This window comes from Micropterus salmoides, unplaced genomic scaffold (genome assembly GCF_014851395.1).
Source record: "Micropterus salmoides isolate LMB-PRFRI ecotype aquatic unplaced genomic scaffold, ASM1485139v1 Ms_hic_scaffold_4026, whole genome shotgun sequence".
Classification (NCBI taxonomy): Eukaryota; Metazoa; Chordata; class Actinopteri; order Centrarchiformes; family Centrarchidae; genus Micropterus; species Micropterus salmoides.
Window position 1 is genome coordinate 1 of NW_024043403.1, and position 21442 is coordinate 21442.

Below are 21442 nucleotides of genomic sequence, written 5' to 3' on the forward strand. Positions count from 1 at the left end.
TGAATACTGGAGGCCACGGTAGCCAGTGGAGGTCACACAGTAATGGAGTGACATGTGTCCTTTGGGTGATCAAAAACCAGATGCGCTGCTGCGTTCTGAACCATTGTAGGGGTTTCACGCACAAGCTGGAAGACCTACTAGAAGGACATTCTGTCTCTCATGTCTCTCTGCACGACTGAGACAGCAGCAACATCGTCTGAAAAGGACATCTGTTCATCAATCATGACACCCAAGTTTCTCACCACCCTGGTTGGAGGTATCAATTTGTAGTTTGATTTTATGGTGAATAGATTGCTTGGTGGAATGACCTAGAGTTCAGTCTTAGAGACGTTTAAGTTGAAGGTGGCAAGCCTTGATCTATGCAGATATGTCCGAGAGACAGTCTGTGATCCGCGCCGAGACGGTGGGATCGCCTGGCGGGAAGGATAAGTACAGTTGTGTATTGTCTGCGTAACAGTGCTAAGAGAGGCTGTGTGAGCGAATGATCGGCCCCAGTGAGGTGGTGTAAATTGAGAAGAGAAGGGGCCCTAGCACTGAGCCTTGGGGCAGCCCTGTGGAGAGGCAGTGGGAGGAGGATAATTGTCCTTGCCACAAAACATTGTAGGAACGCCCAGAAAGGTAGGATTCGAACCACAGGAGTGCTTTACAGCAGGATCCTGTGATTTACTGTGTCAAAGGCAGCTGATAGGTCAAGCAAGATAAGGACTGAGGATTGGGCTGCAGCTTTAGCTGACCTTAGGGCTTCTGTTACAAAAAAGAGCCGTTTCAGTAGAGTGGCCACTCTTAAAACCAGACTCATGTGGATGTAGGAGGTCATTCCGTGAGAGGAATTCTGAGACCTGTTTGAAGTTCGATAGTTTTAGATAAAAATGGCTCCGATAGTTCTCAACTTGAGTAGGGTCAAGTGAGGGCTTTTGAGCAAGGGTATAACCTGAGCCATTTTGAAAGTGGTCGGGAAGGTTCCTGAAGCCAGAGAAGTATGGTTAGTTCACCAAGACATGCTGTTGTTGTGAGTAGCATCAGTTTGCTAATCCACAAAGTAACATTAGTTACATTACTTGCTGTGTGTTTGCTGGTATTTTCATGGTGTTGGATTTCTCCAGAATCGCTTAATCACCTTTATAATGCAGAGAAATATACCGAATACAGTTAGAAATTCTATATTCATTGAATTTACAATAAATTTTCTCTATTGGGATATGTATCTTTTGGGATTTGAAATGAATTATGACAGGAGTCTTGAAGTGACTGATCGATGACAGGGGGTCACACAATACACAACCTGACAACTGCTCTGTCAACTGACAAAATTTTGCTTTAGCTATGACTAGCTGCAACAATCTTTCCAACTAGCTTTGACTAGATATAGCTCTCTTGTTTAAGCTTGGGATGAATTGCAGTAAGTGCAACTCGTATTTAATATTACAAACACAGTTGGTCAGTGTATTCACACTCACTTATAACATTAGCAAATGGGGCTTCACTCACACAACCTTATTTCCAGTTAATGTCTCTTTTCCTATCCAGTTGTGCAACTCATTTATTTATTCAGTCATCATTTGGCCTGTATTGACACAACTGAAATGTCCTTGTATGATCTGTGTACTGAGAATTCAGTGTGTCTCCACACTTTACATCACTTACAAACACTAAATTAACAACATGAAAAGTAAGGGTACTAGTGCAGTACCTGTTCACAGGGGTCAATGTGACGCCTCCTTAGGGCTGAACGATTTGGGGAAAAATATGTACTTGCGATTTTTCTGCCAGATATTGCGATTTGCAATTTTTTTAATTGAAAGTTTTCATCAACAGTTCAACATTCACTGACAGTCTATTTTTGACGGAAGCCGTGTCAAGCGGCACAGAGCAGATGAACCGGGGAGGAAGTCAGACACAGAACGGCATAGAGAATCCGGTCGATTTCAAAATCAAACACGCTTTGCAGACTCAATCGTACATTAACAATAAACACAGTTAAAACAGATGAAAAAAAGAAACAATTTAACTACGTAGCCTACTTAACCATAGTAGAAGCACAATCAAGGACAACTGAACAATAAGCAAAATCTGAACAAGTCAGCAAAATCAGACCGGCAAAACGCTTTTATTCTGAAATGCTCCATGTGGATATGTAACGTTAGCCTGCAGACAGCGGAATGGAACGGGCTCACAGAGAGCTGTTATCCGTAGGTGAAGCACACAAAATGACAAATTAACAACACGTTAACATGTAGGCTAAACGCGCCACTGCTGAAAAAGTCTGTTTTTCTAAAGCATCTAAAAGGCTGCTTGAAATATAGTATTATCTAGTATTGGTTTGAAAGCAGCTGGGATAAGGAGTTGCGCTCCAGTTTGTTTTCCCTCGTTCCCGTGATCAGCGCATCTGGGTGATGTAAGTAGTGTTGTGTCGTTCATAAGACCTAATCGTGTGTATTACTCGGGAGGAACGGGTAGTCTCAGTGAGTAATTCGTTCATTTTCACGAATTAACAGAATTGATTAGTTTACGACTTATAGCAACTGTGGGTCTCTAGGTTTGAGTCGTTCATTTGTCACGTGACAGCTCCTACTGTGGAGCAGGAATGAACGACTCGATCACCGCTCACATGGGTCCTCCTCAGTCTTTTGTTCACTCGCAGGCTGAGTGACTGCCAGCGCCAGAGAATGAGAGGCAGGTCGGCTGTCAGGTAACAGTCACTGGACTGACATTATATAACTATTTTGTTAATTATGTGACATTTTATAAAGCATAACATTATTACAGTGCAGTGATTTTAACACAGTAACTTTAGTCCTGCTAGTGTACAGCTAAAAGTGATGAGTTGTTCTGGTTCCACTTCAGAGCCCTGACAGGGTTCTACCTGGAGCCGAATTACCTTCGAGGTCGCCTCCTCTCCAAAACAAACCAACCCGGTCATTAAAACATGAATACACAGCCACATATAGCAGCTTAAGCCCTGCGTTAGCCCTATAAACAGCTAACAGCTGATCCAGGTCCGCCAGAGAACGCAATGTAACTTTTACTTTCTATTTATCAACAGAGCCGTGATGTTGTTTCACATCTCCTGATTGGTAAACTACCTGGCCGTGTTTGAGATGAGAGCGATGTGCTCATGTTTGTTTCTCTGTCTGCAGAATCAGGACCTGATGTGGCCCATTCTGCGTCCAGAACTGCCAAACTGCTGCATTTATATAATGTGTTAATATTTCTTTGTTCCTCTCTCTGTGCTGGAGTTCTTTAAGAACTTGGTGGCTTGATCCAAATTATTATTAAATTGGTTGAATTTTAATAAGAGTGTGTTTATTCATATAGTCAAGCTTATTACTTCTATGTACGCAAATCTGATATTAATATTTTACTCATGCATAGGGACATTAGGCTACTTTATGAATGAGCACTTTAGAGATAATGATTATTATATACATAAGCATTTATATGGCTGGTCTGGTTGTATACTCAGGAAAGACTGTGAAAATGGAAGGATTTAGGCGGAGTAGTGTATTGCATATAGACTACATATTTCTGTGGTTTTTACATGGTTTGAATTTGGTTGTGGGCCCAAGGGTGTGTATATAATGATGATAGAGAGTGATCAAGAGGTGAATTTGTGCATTATACTTTATCAATTAAAGCAAGCCAGGCAGCCTTCCGTGTTTGAGAACGGTGCTGTTTTTTAATCGCCCACTAGAGGGCTGCAGCGCCGCAATAACCAGCCTATTTAAATGAACAAAATGACTCAAAAAAAGATTAGTTAATTTTAATAAACGAGATTTGAAGATTCGAGTCTGTCAAAAGAGTCGAATTTGCCATCACTAACGTTAGATGTAAGTTGCGCGTTGTGCGTTAGTTTAATGTTTCCATTCACATAACGTTAGCCTACAACAGGTGCGCAACGCTGACACACAGACATGGTCCTCGTCTCACACACACCTGTCTCTCCGTTGCTGTTGTATCATTCACTGACCAGCCAGTAACCTGCAGCGTGTCTTCCAGCTCTGCTGTTCCATTAGCGCTCGCCACATTGTGACTGGCTCGCACGCCGATCAGCTTGTTGTGCTAATCTCAGCGCCACTGCCCTCAGCCTCGTCCACCAACTTGTTCATATTTCTGGCTTTCTGAGTCGTTGAGCTAACGTTAGTAGCATGTCAGAGAGGTTTTCTTTTCTTTTCTAAAAAGTGACTGCTTCGCGCAGAGCTGGATGCCAGAGCTCGTGCACCGCGAACACGTCACAGTTCAGAGCGTAAAGCTAAACACTGACGTAAACAGTAACGTGACCTGTACTGCTGTATAACATCAGAGTCACACCAAACGGAGTATATTATGAAGTCTCTCATACACAAAGTATTCATTTATGACGTTATGGCATTAATTAAATCCTATGAAAAGGACAAGAAAAAATTTAAGACCTTGGTAAACGAAATTTAATACTTTGGTAATGAAATTTAAGAATTTTAAGGTCTTATTTTTGGAATATGAAATTTAAGACTTTTTTAATACTTTTAAGACCCCACGGGTACCCTGTATTAAAAGCCCCGCCTCCGCAAGGGTACCCTGCTCTCGCTGTTGCTGAGCAGCATAAACCCTGCTAGCAGCTAGCAGCTTCGCTGTGCCCCGCGAGCGCTCCCTGCCGTCGCTGCTGCAGAGCGCAGTACTGTTTTCTACTGTATTTATTAATTATGAACATGTTGCTTGTTAAAATTGCACCAAACGCGACATTGCACTCCCTTGGGTCCACAACAGCACATGTCAGCCACATTTGAAGTGGATGGGATGAACGGTTTCTGACATAATCAAAATACAAAACACACACACACACACACACAGATTTCCCTCTTTATTAGAGAGATAATACATACCATAAACATGTTAAAATATCATTTCAACACTAAAGAACAGAATGTATATAAATGTAATTAAAATAACAGTCACCTGACAATTTCAGCAAGGTAGTAATATCCAGAGGAAATTCCTGATTTCAGAGAGACTGAATCAAGTGGTAAAATGATGCCACCAGGAGTCTAAAAATAAACAGAATTAATAAACCATATGGGAGCCCTAACAGTTTACAAATTAATTTATTAACCGATGCTATATTATACATGTGGTACATCTTTTTATAATGTATGTCTGTATGACCCTTTGCAAAGAATAAAACCCTTAAAAGACGTCTGGATTGGACTCTTTATTTCAGAAGACTCACTAAAGGACATATTTCCATTACACTGATTGAACGAGATCCATCTAAGGAATGTTCTTAAAATCACAATGTTGTCGCTTGGTCCAGCGGGTTCTCTCAGGTAAACAGAAAGGGAGACAGCGTTCCACGAGTAAATGGCAGGTGCTCTATAGATAGTAACCAAGGGAACAGCTTCTGTGCACTACACAGCTGTAGCCTATTTAACTTAAGTTAAAATTATACATAACTTTACCTGATAGGCCTTTATCTAGTTTTGCAGGGATGCTCTGCCATGCGAATTCCCTCCTGTTGATGTCCTATTTAGTAAAAAGTAATAGATTCTGGAAACTCATGAACAGCGAGAATCAATCTCGCTTCCAATGATTTGTGCTGCACGTCGCATACAAAAAGTTCAAGACAATTAAACTTCGGCAGCTGGCGGCCGGGAACACTTCACCACACTCTAACAGGGACACTTCCTGCTGAACATAGACTGTTTCTGCTGCTCTCTGATAAAAGAAAACTGTTTCTGCGGATACCTGTTCAGAAAAAAACAAAAACACTGGAGTCTGATGTAACTGGTTTTAACAAGCTAGATAAAAGCTAATGCCCTGGCAGTGTTAAATAGCTTTCGTTTAATATTTGATTTAATTAAATTAATGTTTAAGTGCTACTGTGTAAAGGGAATACTGCTGGTAAAAAGCTCCTTATTTGTTTAGTGTTTGCAAACCACATGTTATTGCACTTTTGTGTATATAGCAGTACATTTAAATTAAAATTGCATAATACACTACTTTATAATTCATCATTCAATTTTGCGCATAACTATGCAACAAATCATGCAATTCATCGAGATTAAAAATTTTAATCGCTGCCCAGCACTACTTTTTATCTATATTCTATGAGCCTGGTCCACATCTAGATTAACTCGTTTTGTTGCTATTTCTGTTTTACCCTATAAGGAGAGGCTGCGTCCATTATGTTAATTCAATATTTAGTTTTTTTGGTAAATTATCTAGCTACTCTCAGTACTCCCAGCGCATCTGATTATGTAGTATTACATTTAATTGTGTGCATATCAAAGATAAAATACAATACCACAATCTCAATGTCAATCTCAGCATCAGTTTGGGTTGCGTCATCCTTATCTACAGGCTCCATACGGGGCGTCACAGCAAACATCCTGTAACTAACTGAAATAAGAGTGAAAGAAGTTAATTTTGCTGCTGAAGGTCGAAGAAAGGTGCATCTAATTTTAATTTCTAATTTTTTTTATCAACTTTTTGATTTTATTTTTCCATATATTTAAGTAAAGAGATTGGTTCATATGACTAATTTATTAATACATCCATTCATATAAAATAATGAATAAAGGTTTAGTCAAACAAATTAAACAAATCAAACACTTAATATTAAGGCAAACTAGTTGCTTATTAATAGAAATGACTAGAGTTAGCATGCGTGTTAGTAGCATATTAGCTGTTTATTAGTCATTATAAAGCACTTATTAATGCCTTAAGCTCGCCACACACTAGAGGATAAGTGGGACGATTTTCATCCTGTAGTGTAAGCGGTATACATACATAATCTTAAGGTCACCGACTGGATCAAGGCACCCCGACTGGTAACTGTAAATATATTTATGTTAAACGTGCGTGCACTTCAGCTAGCTCAAAAAACTACCACAATGAACTCAGCTGAGTTACTGACTTAGTTTGTTTTTTTCTAAGGGTGCTCCGATCGATCGGTCACCGATCGTAATAAGCCAATAATGGCTTTAACTAGTTTGATTGGTGGTCTCTAAAAAGGCAAAAAAAAGCAAATCAGATGATGCAATACTTGCAGGACAAATTTTCTACAGCAGCTAACACGGTTTCACTACGCGGTTTGAACAGTTTTCAAAGCTAGCTAGTCCTTTTCAGACAGGAAGCATTAATGCGCCCAGTTAATCATTTACAATGAGAGTTGAGCAGCAATCAGACAAGCAGAGCAACAAGCAGGAGCGATCAAGTGAAACTGTCGCAGTCGTGCTCATCTCATGGTGCTTTCAGACCAAAAGCGAAGCGAGTGTTCGGGGCGGTGAGTTTACATACAAAGTCAATGCAAACACGCAATCGAAGCGGGCAGTGAGTGAGTGAGTTGAATATTCTGCTCTGACAACTACGCCGTTTACTTGCGGGAGGAGCTCGGAGTAAACTGCTTTTTTAAAATTAGCTTTTTATTTTAGTTTTGGGGATTTCAACGTTGATTTATCTTCACTGGAGCTTTTCAGCAGCTAGGTTTCATGCACATCCAGTTCCAGTGTTGTTGTTAGCGTAGTTAGTGTAAATAACCCAGTATATGTTTAGCTCTACAGAAGAAATATTATTGTTGAACAGTCATTTCAGTAGGCTTTATTAGGTATTTTACCCGGTTTAAGCCCTAGTGTCTTACTTCCTGTTCTGACTAGAGGTGCTTTTATTTTGAAAGTCACCGGCTGGCACCATAACTAGTTTTCCTGCAACATGCAACGGAAAAGGGGAGAAACAGTAACATGCACACACAGTGAAAGATTTAATGTTTTAGCACCCCTTCGAAGAGGCACAAATTTATCATAATACCATATTAACATGGTGGTTTGAACAATTGTGGCTGTTTATAGCTGGGCAAATACTGGGCTTGTGAGTTAGTGCTAAACTATGCTAATGCTCTGAAACTATATGGTAAGGTAGCTAATGGGGTTGTTGTTTGTGTTGTTTATTTTTGTAACCAGCTCTTACGTTGGTTTTGGGATTTCCAATAAATCTAAAATCATCAGTTCAAGTGTCAGACCATCTTTCGGAGGGATGTGCTACAGTTAGCTCTGTCGGACTACAACTTCATATTTATATAAAAACTGGACATTACTTGTAAAAAAGAAAGCGAGGAGGTTGAACTACCTGGTGAGTTCAGAAAACATGTGTCTGTAACTTTATACCAGCTATCATTGTACTGTACTGTGACCAAATTAGCACAGCATAGCCCTGATCGATCCAAAACTCCATTCAGAAAACAAAAATCTTTGTCCTGCTGTCTTGCTGACAGACCTGAAAAAGCATGAATTTATATGTTTAACAAATCTTCATCATGTTGTTGTTATTTCAGCATCAGTTTAATCATTTTATTACTATTTAAATCACAGCAAAATGTTTACTTTGGGTTCATACAGTTGTAGTAAAGGTGAGTTGTGTTTATTCACATTATCACGTTAAAATCGCCTTCTCGCGTTGTGTGTGAACACTTGCAGCAAATGTAGTCATGCGAGGAAAGCGTCTAATGCAAAGAGAGGACTTTATAAAACAATGACACAGACACACACTTTCTGATTGGGTCTTATCAGTCATCCAAACCAAAAACACGATGCTGAGTTATAGTTTCTGTATTTTTATTAAAATATTTTGTACTGTGTAAATAACACTTGTACTGTGCATGTTCCCGTGCAGTCTTTTTTCCGCTGCAACAGTTTGCACTCCCGTGTTGCTTTCAGTAACACTTCCACTTTGGTCAATGCAAAAAAAAAAACCTGGTGTGGTTCTTCGCCAAATCTTCTGCAACTGCTGAGTAGACCATCTGCTTCATGTTTACATCAGCATGCGCATGCCCAGTGTACGTGAACGGCCACTAGATGTGTGTTTTTAGTCATTTTAATATGGACGGAGATCAACTCTGATACGCAGCTAACCCGCTGCTGTGGACAGTGAAGACTGTATTCGTTATAAAACTGTTTAAAAAAACGTAGTAGTGTGGATGTAGTCTCACATTACCCGACTGCTCTCTACTCCTCTCAGGTCAACCCTCCCGTTTTCCCCATGATCTCCTGTATTTTTAACCTTTATAAAACCAAATAAAAACCTGCTGGCCGTATTTAAAGTGTTTGCTACTCTCTCCTCTGGTAAAGATGGTGGCAGTAGGCCCATGTGAAACATGTAGACTGTGCTTCTTGCTCAAGGATCTAATAAATGAAAACAATCCACTGACTTAATATTAGGCATATTGCCTACTAGTGGTAAACAAATTAATAATAAATAAATTATAATGAATACAGTAGCTATAGGTAAAATTAACAATATACTATCAGTATAATATGGAATTAACATTGTACTTTTATTTATTTAGATGTCCATTATTTTCAAATCTCACTGAAGGCAGTTTTGACTCCTCTCTGTAGCCCACACTCCCTCTCTCTGCCACCTAAAGCCCACAGAAACTGCCTGAGCTTTCCAGAACAAAAAACGGCTACTTCAGAGTTTATCATTGACTCAGGATGCCTTTGCTACTTTAGCTCCTAAATATTTTGGCTACAGCCTTTTTTGTTGCAGTTTTTATAGTTGAAGTAAATGTATAAACATGCTGTTTGTTCTGCTTTTGTAGTTTACTCCACAGGAAAGCTACATTTGTTAAGCTAGAAGATTTTCGCAGTAACCAGGCAAAGCCTTCAATGGTTTAAGTCTCTAAAACAGAGGGAGTGGAATTTGTTGCCCATTTTTTTTTAGGACTAATTACATAAATGTACAGTATATTGTATAATGCTACATGGTAAATAAAAGGCTTCAAATAGACCAAGTGATCCCGATACCGCTTTCAGCAATCGGTGATCCGCTCAAAAACTCCTGATCGGAGCGCCTCTAGTTTTTTGGTAGTTTAAGTTCACCTAGGATTCAAATCACTTTATTCTATTGGTTGATGAAGTATTTTAGTAATCAAGATTTATGAAGTCTTTTGGATGCTTGAATAGTGAGCTACATTTTTAAGTGAGGCTTCAAATGAGACTGAAGTTGTGAATTTGATTGTGTAGAAAAATCTGCTAATCTAACAAAGTGAACCTTCCATATTAATAATACTACTACTACTACTACGTGTAATACTACTCTTCCATTTTGAGAGTAGTCGAGAATTAAAAACCACTGAATAAAGTTTTGCGTCCGATGTCATTCAAATTTCACCTGACCACAAAGACACACAGAGGTGGGTGTGTTCTTCAGTACCAATGGAGTATTGAACTCACCTTTGCTGTTAGGGGTGTAAATGGTCTTGTCAGTCTGGATGAAGATGTACCCGGACTGGAAGGACACTAAGACGACTTTCTCCAGCAGTCGGTCAGGGAACTGAGCTTGCAGGTACACATACTGCTTCATGATGGGATCCTTACTGAAGTCACCAGCAGGGATCTGAAACCAGCATGAAGAGATACAAGCAGGTGTGAGGAGCAGGTCAGATTATATTGTATACGGTTTATACTCCTGTTTGTAGTCATAAAAGAAAATTATTTATATAGACTATGTAACATTTCAGGCTTTAAAATAAATAATGTGTTGTGGCAATAAAACCAAGTGACAGTAAAATATTTTTTTTATTTACACATTACCTTAATTTGTCCAAAATCCTGGAAGTCTTTAGCACTGGTGAGCGTCACAGATGTAGATGCCAGCCTTTTGGTTTTGGTTGGATGGTTCATCACGATGATTTCAACCCTAATGTCTGCTCCTGTGCAGTCTTGACACTCCACAAAGATGTTTTCTGCTATTCCTACCCGCAACAAGTTGGGGGCAGACATCACCTGCCTGCAGAGCAGCAGCATGAGAGAAAGAGAGTAATAATGAGCAATCTATTGATTATCTTGTCTAAGATCCAGCACTGGATCAATAAAACATTTCATCATTGTTCTGAACTCTGTTGTTTCTGGTGTAATGCATCACTGCGCAAATTTTAGGCTTACTAGCATAATTTGAAAGACCAAAGTAGCTTGACTTTTGTGATAAGTACTACTAACTGCTACTAACCCACCGACATAGCATTTTTATTAGTATTGGGTTGTACAAATAAACAAGACATAAAGCACTAACAAATTTTTAAATTTCACTATTTCAGGATTTTTTCATTTTAATCTTTCTGATTACGGCTTACAGCTCATGGAAATCAAAAATCCATATCTTAAAATATTAGAATAAAAAATGTATAACACAGACACGTCAACCTGAGAAGAGCCTTTAATCTCTCCATCTGGTTCAGTACACACAACCACAATCATGAGGAAGACTTCTGACTTGACAGTTGGTCAAAAGACACCCACTGATACCCTCCACAAGGGGGGGAAGCCACAGAAGGTCATTGCTGAAAGGGCTGGCTGTTCGTAGAGTGCTGTATCAAAACATTTTCATGAAAAGTTGACTGGAAGGTTAAAGTGTGGTAGGAAACGGTGCACAAGCAACAGGGATGACCGCAGCCTTGAGAGGATTGTCATGCAAAGCTAATTCAAGTTCTTGGGGAGTTTCACAAGGAGTGGACTGAGGCTGGAGTCAGTGTTTCAAGAGCCACCAGGCACAGACATGTCCAGGAAATGGGCCAAGTATCACATTCCTGGTGTCGTGCCTGAACCAGAGACAACGTCAGAAGACTCTTACCTGGGCTAAGGAGAAAAAGAACTGGACTGTTGATGAAAGTAAATTCTGCACTTCATTTGGAAATCCAGGTCCCAGAGTCTGGATGTCCAGTAGAGAGGCACAGAATCCAAGTTTCTTGAAGTCCAGTCTAAAGTTTCCATTCAGTGATGATGTGGGGTGCCATGCAAGGTTATAATCATTAACGAAGACGAACGAAATAACAAAAAATAGACGTGAAAAAAAATTGTCAACTGAAATAAAAATAAAAACGAGACATTACAAAAGAACAATAACTAACTAAAACTGTATTGTATGTTTGCAAAACTAACTAAAATGAAAGAGTAAATGTCCTTAGTTTTCGTTTCTTTATTTATTTTATAGGGCCTAATAAGCCTACATTTCGAGTGGATATGAAGCCGGTGGAACTGACTGTGCGGGGCAGTTGGTCTGGTCGGACCTATGAGCCGGACCAGCAGTTAAGTTAAGCAGTACGCTTGAAGAGCTGGCACGCTGCGTGTCCATCAATAGAGCCCGGGGTCAGTGTAGCCTGTGGCGACCGCTGTTACGAGGAGTGCCCCATGTAACGTAGTTACAAAAGTAGTAGGGGAGACCCAGGTATGGATTGGCTGCGTAGTTGGTGCGATTTGAACATGTTTTCTATTATCTTTTATTCATACATGTGTACAAAATCATATGAATGCAACAACTGCATAGAGTTGTGTTTTGTTTAGATTGGGTTGCAGGTAACTTAGTGAGTCACTGTCTTGGTGGTTTTCTTTTCCTTGTTTTGTTCTGTTCTGATGGTCTGACTTAGTATTCTGCCTGTGGGATAAACTTGCCACATGCCCACTGACTGTGAGCTCTCCTAGCACTGGATTAACTGTCTGCTGGTAATTATATTTACTACATATCAGCTAGTGTGTGTTTTATGGGCTCATTGATATCTCAGCCAACCTGTCTCTTTGTGGTTCACATTGTTTTTAATACCTCTTTTTTGATTAATAAAGGTTTAGATTTTAATACAACTGCTTTCCAGTCATACTTGCTTTCAGGGTGCTAGGGACCTGATGTTTGTGGCTCCAAGGGGGGGCCTACACTATCTTCTACACTAATTTGTTAGCTGTCCATCAATTGTATTTCACCACCATTTATTGTATTTCACATATTTAAACAAGAATGATAGAGCCAGAGAATAATGTAATGAATTTCTTAGGACCACTGGGTAATAAGATTAGTGTAGTTAGCTCTTAGGGTTTGCTGTATGTAGGTTAGAAATTATACTGTAGATTGCATGTGCTTAATTTATTTGTAGTATTTATTTAGACAATGCGTCAGTATTTCAAATATATATTTGCTTAGTGTTTGGGCCCCTATGGACAAGCATCAGATAGCTTAAAAAAGGGTGAATCTTTTCAAAAATATTTCTGATTGTACTTGTATTTGAATGTTTTGTGAGAAAACTAAACTGGACTGAACTAAACTGAACTGAGCTTGGCATCGTGCAGCGACAAAGACTAAAAGTAACACTAAAACTAATAAAAACTAAGATAAGATGCCAGCCTTTGGTGTGAGAGACCAGGGTTCAATTCCCACTGTGACCCATCTACCATTGTGTCTCTGAGCAAGACACTTAACCCCTAGTTGATCCAGAGGCGTGCGACCTCTGACATATATAGCAATTGCAAGTCGCTTCGGATAAAAGTGTCAGCTAAATGAGTAAATGTAATGTAAACTGAAATTGAAAACGAAAAGTCAAAACAAAATCAATATAAATACTAATAAAAATCCAAAACTATATTAAACTTGGTGCCATTTCATCTGCTAGTGTTGGTCCACTGTGTTTCTTTAAGTCCAGGGTCAATGCAACGTGTACCAGGAGATGTTATTACTGGTCAGCCAACTGGCCTGACCTGAACCCCACAGAGACACTATGGTGTGAGGACAGTGAGAGACACCAGACCAACAACATAGCGAGCTGAAGGCCGCTATCAGCAAAGCAACCTGGGCTTCAGCAGGGTCACAGGCTGATTGCCTTCATGCCACGCCACACTGATGCAGTAATTTGTGCAAAAGGAGCCTCCACCAAGTAAGTCTGAGTGTCTAAGTTAACCACTTTCAGAACTTTAAAACCTTACAGAAAGTCATCATTTCTGTATTACACATTCGTTATTTAATTTTGGGGGGATGGGCATCGCTTTTCGATACCTTTAAGGTAACAGCAGAAACAGCCCTTGTGTATCAAGTAATGTCGAAACGTCTCTAGTCAAACCAGTATTTCATTCGATACTTATTATAACAGGAACGTGGCAAAAAATTACTTTTTGTTTGGTTTTCCTTGCAGCCAAACAAGCAAGCAACACACTTAAAGAGGGCACTTCTCTTTTTTCCCTTATGTGTCTGCGCGTGCCGAGTCCATGCGTGATTTTAACAGCGGCTTACCTTCAGCTGCGGTCTCAGGCATGTTCGTGACTGTTGCAAGTTTATCACCACAAGCTTGGCTTTTCGTAGGTTTCATCTTCTGGTATCATTTAACACTACTCTGTACATTTATATTTGCTATTCACTACTATCACTTGTCACTGATCAATCTCTGCGTTCCATCATATAATTTCAATGCTTTCGTGGCGCAGCAGCTGATTTTACTCATAGAGCCTCCAGCTGCAGTTCCAGCTCCTAAGATCTAGTCTTTACCTATATGATACTACCCGTGAGGATTTTTATGTAATTATTTGAAAAAAGAAAAAAAAAAAATAGATAACCTTGCTTGTCCATAACAAAAATAATGAAAAAATAATAATAGGCTACTAATCAACTACAATGGCTTCAACAGGTGGAATTTTACGCAAGGTATCAAATTAAGTACTCAATTGGTATCGGTATCACTTTAAGGGTACTGGTTTTGGTACTGGTATCGTAAAATCTTTAGACGATACCCAACCCTAAATATTTTGAGATATGGCTTTTTAATTTCCATAGCTGTAATCATCTAGACTAAAACCAAAACACAAAAAAGGCCTGAAATATTTCCTTTTATGTGCAATGAATCTGGAATATATGAAAGTTTCACTTTTTGATTTAAATTATTGAAAAAAAAAAAAACTTTTTCACAATATTCTAATTTTAAGAGATGTACCTGTAATATACAAAAAGAATGCATCTACTTTTACTGCATAGTAAAAACAACTCTCAACACAACAAATTCATGTTCAGTCATTCAACACTACTCAACAAACAACCAGCTCAATCCTTCTTTATGTAGTGTCTTACTGGCAAGGAGGCACTGGTGCTTTTAGATCATTCTTCATTTTTATAATGTCTACGTATTTATATCTAATGGCTTGTGCCATATTTTACATACCCTTTTCTTTCTTTGTTGTATGTAATTTATTAATGTGTCTTTGGTGTACCTCTGTATTGCTTTGTTGGCTATATATTGTTCTCAAGTTGATTGCAGCGGTTTGCAGCTGTTGTAAAAGTCAAATTTTCGCTCAGGGACAATAACTATATTTTTATCCTTTTTTTTTTTAGGGACTATAGATTATAATAATAATAATAATAATAATATAATATATTATATTTAATTATACTACGAGCTGGAAATGGAAATATAGAATGCTTGGGCCATGTAAATGCTCCTTGGTGAAGCAACAGCCTTTTATTAACTTCATACACAAATTTGTGATAATTGTGCAAAACACAAAAATAGCAAAATTCAATAAAGAGTGTAAAAGATAAGGTGGGCCTACTTACAATGGTGATCCATCAGCCAGAGACGTCAAAGTGGAAAAGACCAGAAAGGCCAACAGCCGGTGCTGAGTCCCGCACATCCTCCTGCCTGATCCCATTTCTGTAATTATTGGACACTCCCCGCTCCGCAGCACTCTTCTTTTTACGCACTTACCTCCCTCCTCTTGCACCTGCATCCAGTTAATCCCAAGGAATCTGAACTGAGAATAAAATGTTGATGGAAGAACACATTAATCCACATATTCTTAATTCGCAAAATGTCATTTACTGGCCCTCAGTGTTTAACATAACTTTGAATATCCAAAATGTAATGGTTGCCGCCTTTTTTCTGCATTTCTTCTTACTGACATTGTCCCTTGAGAGTATTTTTAATTATTCTGTCTCATATATATATATATATATATATATATATATATATAAAAATACCATATGCCAAGCTAGTTTAGACATTAGACGATATGTCTTATAATTCTGTTAAGGTAAAAACAATTGTCAGTAACTAAACTAACTTGCTAAATTACTAAATTGGATGGCAGATATCTGGTTCTAATTCAAGTCTTCGAGTCTGGCTGGCTGGTAATGTTAACAAGCTTCCATGAAAGATACATCATACACAAGAGATTAATTTCTCTCCTGTGAAGGTCAACATGCTGATAACTGTGCTTGTTTTTTTTTAGCTTCATTGGATATTCAGGGCTGTTGAACAGTAACACTGTCCAATGCAATTACGTCAGCATGTTTTAAAGTTTGTTTTATGTATATATTAAAAAGAAGAAACAAAAGGTTTTGGGGGAAATGTCAGAAATGCTTCTTTGGTCTCAGTTGGCTGGAGGAGCCTGTCAGTGTCTGATTGACAGCAGCTGCAAGAGTGCCAGTAGGGAACCAGAGACTTAAAGAGGTGGTATTATGCTTTTTGCGTTTTCCCCTCTCATTTATTGAGTTATATAACTTTTTTGTGCATGTAATAGGGTTTGCAAAGTGAAAAAGCCCAACGTCCACCCCTAAGGGAGTTCCCATCTCCCACAGAAAACACTGCTCTGAACTGCCTGAAAACAGCTTTTTTGTAGTCCAGCAAAAAGCAAAATGCGCGTAATAGAACGCTCGCCAAGCGGCTACTCCGACACGCCCTCAAAAACACGGTGGAAAAACACTGAGCTGCAGCACACCTCTCCTCTCCCTTCCAAACACAAAATACCATCCAGGCAGTTAATGGTAAAGTTGTTGTGTTGTAGAGACAGAGCTCAGTTAAAACTTTATGGATGAAATTAATAACTCACCACTCTGAAACTCTTGCTCCAGTCCATGTTGATAAGCTGGTAAGGGGAACATATACAGCTGAACAAAGCCTTGTTTATTGGCTTCTCAGGGCCCGCCCTTCTCTGATTTTGATTGGCTAGTAGTCCTTAACTAGGAAATGCGCATGTGCAACTCCCAACAAAGATCTTGTAGAGGCAAGATGTATCACTCCTAAAACGAAGCCTTCAACACAGGGTGAAAGAGGAGCTGCTGCAACGTGCAGTATGACAAAAAATATGGTGTATTTTGAAAATTAAACTATGTAAACCTGTTCTGGTACAACCCCTAAATGAGATTTTGAAAATGAGCATAATACCAAGCCTGTTTAAACCAGTTTCCACCAAAGGGACTATACCTCGGGACTAGGAACCTTTGGAGGAAATTACTGCATTTCCACTGCAGGGACCAGGGTCTAAATGTAGTTCTAGGGGTCTTTATTTTACCCCTCAAAAAGTCCCTGTTCGGGAGGTAGTACTTTTTGAAAGTTCCGGTACTTTGGGGTGGGGCTTGCCTTGCAGTGATTTTCTGAATGGGCGAGTAGAGGCTACTGGTTTTGAATCAAGCATGTCGGCTGTTTTTTTTACTACTGCTCCTCTTTTCCACCTTTGTTTGCAAACCAATAAATCACAATCAACATAAATAGCCACACAAGTCTCAACAATATCTGCCTGAGATCATACATCGGCATTAAATGTATTGCTTGTGAAATAGCAGCCAGCGTGCAGCTGTGTGTTTACAGTGTACAGATAAATTCTGGGTCCTGTGTTGTTGTTTTAATTTTCATCAGTCAGCAGGTTTCTACACGGCGATGAAGTCAGTCTCCTCCTCTCCTAAACAAATGGAATGCTGATTACAGCAAGTAATAAAGCTTGTTAAAAATCCTGTTCCCTGTCATTACTACTTACTGAAAAGCTGAACGTGTATACCTCAGATAAAACATCAAAGCTGAACTCTTGCTAAAGAACATCAGTCTAGTATAAGTTGAAAAGTGAAAATACTCCCAGTGTGTTTCACATGAAATGTATTTCTGTGCGTGCAGGAGTATTTTTACTTCCTACCTTATCAAGATAAATAAGGAGCCATACACCCAGTAAAGGAGCCTGATGTTTCTGAAGAGTGCCTTGTTTGCTGCTCTGATATAAATCTAGTTTAAACACAGAAGAATGTGGGCACATCCAAAACATACTGTGGGTAAGTGCTGAAACAAAGAATGATCTGCACAGAGTAATTATGAATGCCACTAGATTGCAAACTCTGAGGAGCTCACAATGCACATGTAATAAATAGGTGCATCTATACAATGTAAACCACACAAAACCTTCTAAGAGGTCGCAGTAAATTACACCACCTGCAGGTCGTCAAAACCATTCAGTCTGCAGATAATTCTTTGTTTTTCACAACAGAGTAACATCTCAGTGAATGACACATTTGTCTCAATAATAATCTTTATTTGCAGAGCACTTTTCAAAAACAAGTTACAAAGTGCTTTAACAAGTGTAAAGAAAACAAAGAAACAAAACTATACTATAGTCTCAAAAATAAAACAGTATACAAAATCAACCTTTCATTTTTACTTTCTACTAACATATGTAAAATGTTAACCTATAAATACCATCTTAATATTTTCATTTACAGCTGTTAACTATAATATAGAGTTTAGATCACAATATTTACTGTTAAGATAGGTATCTGATGATGAATGAAGAATGTGATTTTATTTTAAGTATAATTAGTCTGATCAATTTTATAACAAATTATTCCTAATACACAAGCAATAGTTTAACAAATTAAACTCTTGTCTTGCATTCATGAAAACATCGATATTAAAAGGTTACAAATGTAAAAGTTGTTTTGTATGACTTGAAATAATGTGTTGTAAGAGCTATTTTAATGATAAGAACCCAGTGTCATAATTTCGCATCAGTGGTGTTCAGGTGTTGTGAGTAAAAAGAAAAGGCTGAGCAAAGCAGGTGCTGAAGAGCGTCACTGGAAGCTGGGACAAATCACATCTGGAGGGTTCTGCAATCAGCTCCTCTGGCACCTGTAAAGAAAACAATGGGTAGACAGTTAAGCAGCTTCTTCCAAAGTGCTATAAAGCTACTGAACTCTGAGATTGCCTCAGCATGGTAACCTCTCTGGCATGTAACAGTAATTAGGGGTGGCAATGTGAAATACACTGTTTACTAATATATGCAATATACTGTTTGCTGCTGGACACTGTGCAATAATAACTACTCAAGTCAGATCTTATTGAACGGTTATTATAAGGATCTTATTTCTTATTGAAATGTACTACGTTTTTAGGCAAATTTCAATCTACTAAACAAACTCAGAGGAGGCTCTCACACACCTAATTTCTCGCCTTAACTAAACAAACTTTATTAAACTCAGGAGAGGGGTCAACTGCAGACCTCCACTGTCAGGCCGGTCAGTTTTTTACGTCCCCACAGGACGTAACGTGATGCATTTTCGGTTGTTTCGCTACTACACATCGCGACAGCGGTAGGTGACTGGTTGGCATTATCCAGAACATTGAGTAACGCCATAACCTCGACGTCCAAAAAACATTTCCCAGTATTCAGTCCACAATCACCACACACTACTGTCAAACCGAGCGCCTGTTACACTTCCTGATTATATTGCATCAGACGCGGTACGCCAGAGTGTGACATCACAATGACGTCATGTCCAGATGCCGGTTTTTGGCCCAAAATAATTTTATTATTTTTCCTGGGCATATTTGAGGCACAGTGACATATGTATTTTGTTGCTTGTAATTTTAGAACATTTATGCTATTTTTGTATTAATGAAAGCTAATGAGATATGGCCAATTGTTGAGTTAATTATCTTGGGGGATGGGCCTCAGTGGTTAAAGGGGGTTCCTTCTTCTTCAGCCCAGAGGGAGTGTGTGTGCCAGAGCTGTTACAGAAAAGGTAATTGAGAGAGAGACTCGGATTGATTATAGATTGTTGTGCCTTTTTGCTTGGACTGTGAATACTGTACATTTTGTAAATACTATTTTTTTTGACTATTTTGTTGCTGAGCGCTATTTTTGTACCTTTGGAAGAACGAGCCCAATAAATCACAAAAACATCATTTACGACTACGCCATTTTTGTTCATTTGGAGTACAAGCCCCGTCACAATTGCTCTTGGTGTATATTCGCTGTCAATAGCTACTGCTGTCAATACACATTTAGTACATCTAAATCACACAAATTACAGAATGTCAGATTATTTGTCGTTCTACATAGGTGTCGTTCTACGTTAGGCTACGCCGAAGGTGGCTAGCGTTAACTCCTGAAGTAGCAGGATTAGCTTTTTTTCCCCCTTTGGATAACGTAAGCTAACTTTACTCATAGCCTGTATGAAGCTACTGTGTGTTTGTTTTTTGTAAAGCATTTTGCAAGGGCATAGGTTTGCATTTGTCCTGCTCAGGTTAGTTATTTGTCCAAAAGAAGATAAAATAAAGATCTATATCGTTTAGACCGTTCGGTGTAGCTTTTTCACACTTAATGTTAAACAGTGTGCAAAGACTTTGCTGGCTGTATGAATTGATCTTAGTTTAATTTAAGTTTATGTACTACGACAGTGTTTCCCAACCCTTTCCTGAAGAAAGTTACCCCCTGTCCTGCATGATTTAATCTATTCCTGCTTCAAAACACCTGTTTGAGGCAAATTCAGGATTTATTACTAGTTGATATTAAATCAGCTTTTTTGGAGCAGGGAGATATTTAACACACATGGTTATTTAAACAGTTAGCCACATAAAGATACTACTCATCACCACAGCCACTGTTGGCATATAACCAAATTGCGTGATTTAGATGTACAAATATTAATAGTGGTAGATATTTTGATGGAACATGCCAAGACCCATGCATTCAGACTTTTCTTTAAAATGTTTTGGATAATGCAAATCAGTCACTGCTGCCAACTCCTTTTCTAACTGTGTAATCTGTGTGTGTACAGTGAATAAAGTAAAATGATTATTACAGTAGGCTATTGTGTCTCCACTTTTTAAAAGTGGATATTTACAAAATTATTGATACAGGTATACATGTTGTATTGACTGTACAGTTTGATAGTCCACATAGTCCAGCAGGGTTCTAGTTACAGTCCATAAGGAGGGTCTGAGCTCTTACTCATGTTGTGGGGGTCAGTAATTCATTTACCAACAACCATTATTTTTAATCACAAATGTACATTATATTAATAAGATGAACACACTAAAATAAACACGTTTTCCAAACGAACTATGCTGCGCACCGCATGAATGTCATTACGCATGATTAATAATTAATATGATACGATAAAGGGCGGATTTGCGGTCTCTCCTTGAGTAGTTGTCTTTGTTGGTTTATTTCAGTCTTTTAAAACTTAAACAGTATCACACACATCTGGGGCAAGTAGTGGGCTGCTGTGTGTGAGAGAAAGTGTTGACCATGTGAATGTGGTCAACAATGTGGTAAACGTTATTTATTAATCCCCGCTGGTAACGTCCGTTAGCCTACAGACTACCACGAAGCTCAAATTGTAGTCCAGTTTCAAAAAGTTGTCCTTTTTTTCCTATCAAATTCAGCTGATTGCAGTAAAATGCCATAGTATATTTGTCGCGCTGATCTGGCAGAGGTGCGCCTGTCTCCCGTGTGCCCGCCTCCTCCTGCATGCCGTCTCACCTGCGTGCCGCCCCACTCTGCATCGGCAGCCGCGTGTGACCGTGCGTGCGCGCCCTGGCGCACCCTCGACCAGGTGAATTAGATTGAGCAATCAGAAGTTCGCACACACTTCAATCAGCGGGAGCATATAACGCAGTCATTTG

The 21442-nt window shown here is 39.0% G+C and overlaps 1 protein-coding gene across 5 annotated transcripts in view; it reads right to left on the reverse strand.

Annotated features, from left to right (window-relative positions):
* Window positions 1–1078: 1078 nt before the first annotated feature.
* Window positions 1079–21442, reverse strand: part of LOC119887161 (complement C3-like) — a 34620-nt gene continuing 14256 nt past the window's right edge. For 2 of the 5 annotated variants that reach the window (XM_038698070.1, XM_038698069.1), the window contains exons 2-8: window positions 15328–15524; window positions 10563–10758; window positions 10203–10365; window positions 6763–6807; window positions 6278–6372; window positions 4933–5021; window positions 1079–1117 (exon numbers count right to left, since the gene is read on the reverse strand). In XM_038698070.1, the coding sequence (XP_038553998.1) occupies window positions 1114–1117; window positions 4933–5021; window positions 6278–6372; window positions 6763–6807; window positions 10203–10365; window positions 10563–10758; window positions 15328–15500 (765 nt within the window). In that variant the 5' untranslated portion in view covers window positions 15501–15524 and the 3' untranslated portion in view covers window positions 1079–1113. Of the gene's footprint in view, window positions 1118–4932; window positions 5022–6277; window positions 6373–6762; window positions 6808–10202; window positions 10366–10562; window positions 10759–15327; window positions 15525–16601; window positions 16756–21442 lie in introns of those variants that run through there. The other 3 variants (XM_038698067.1, XM_038698068.1, XM_038698071.1) reach the window with 3 other exon arrangements.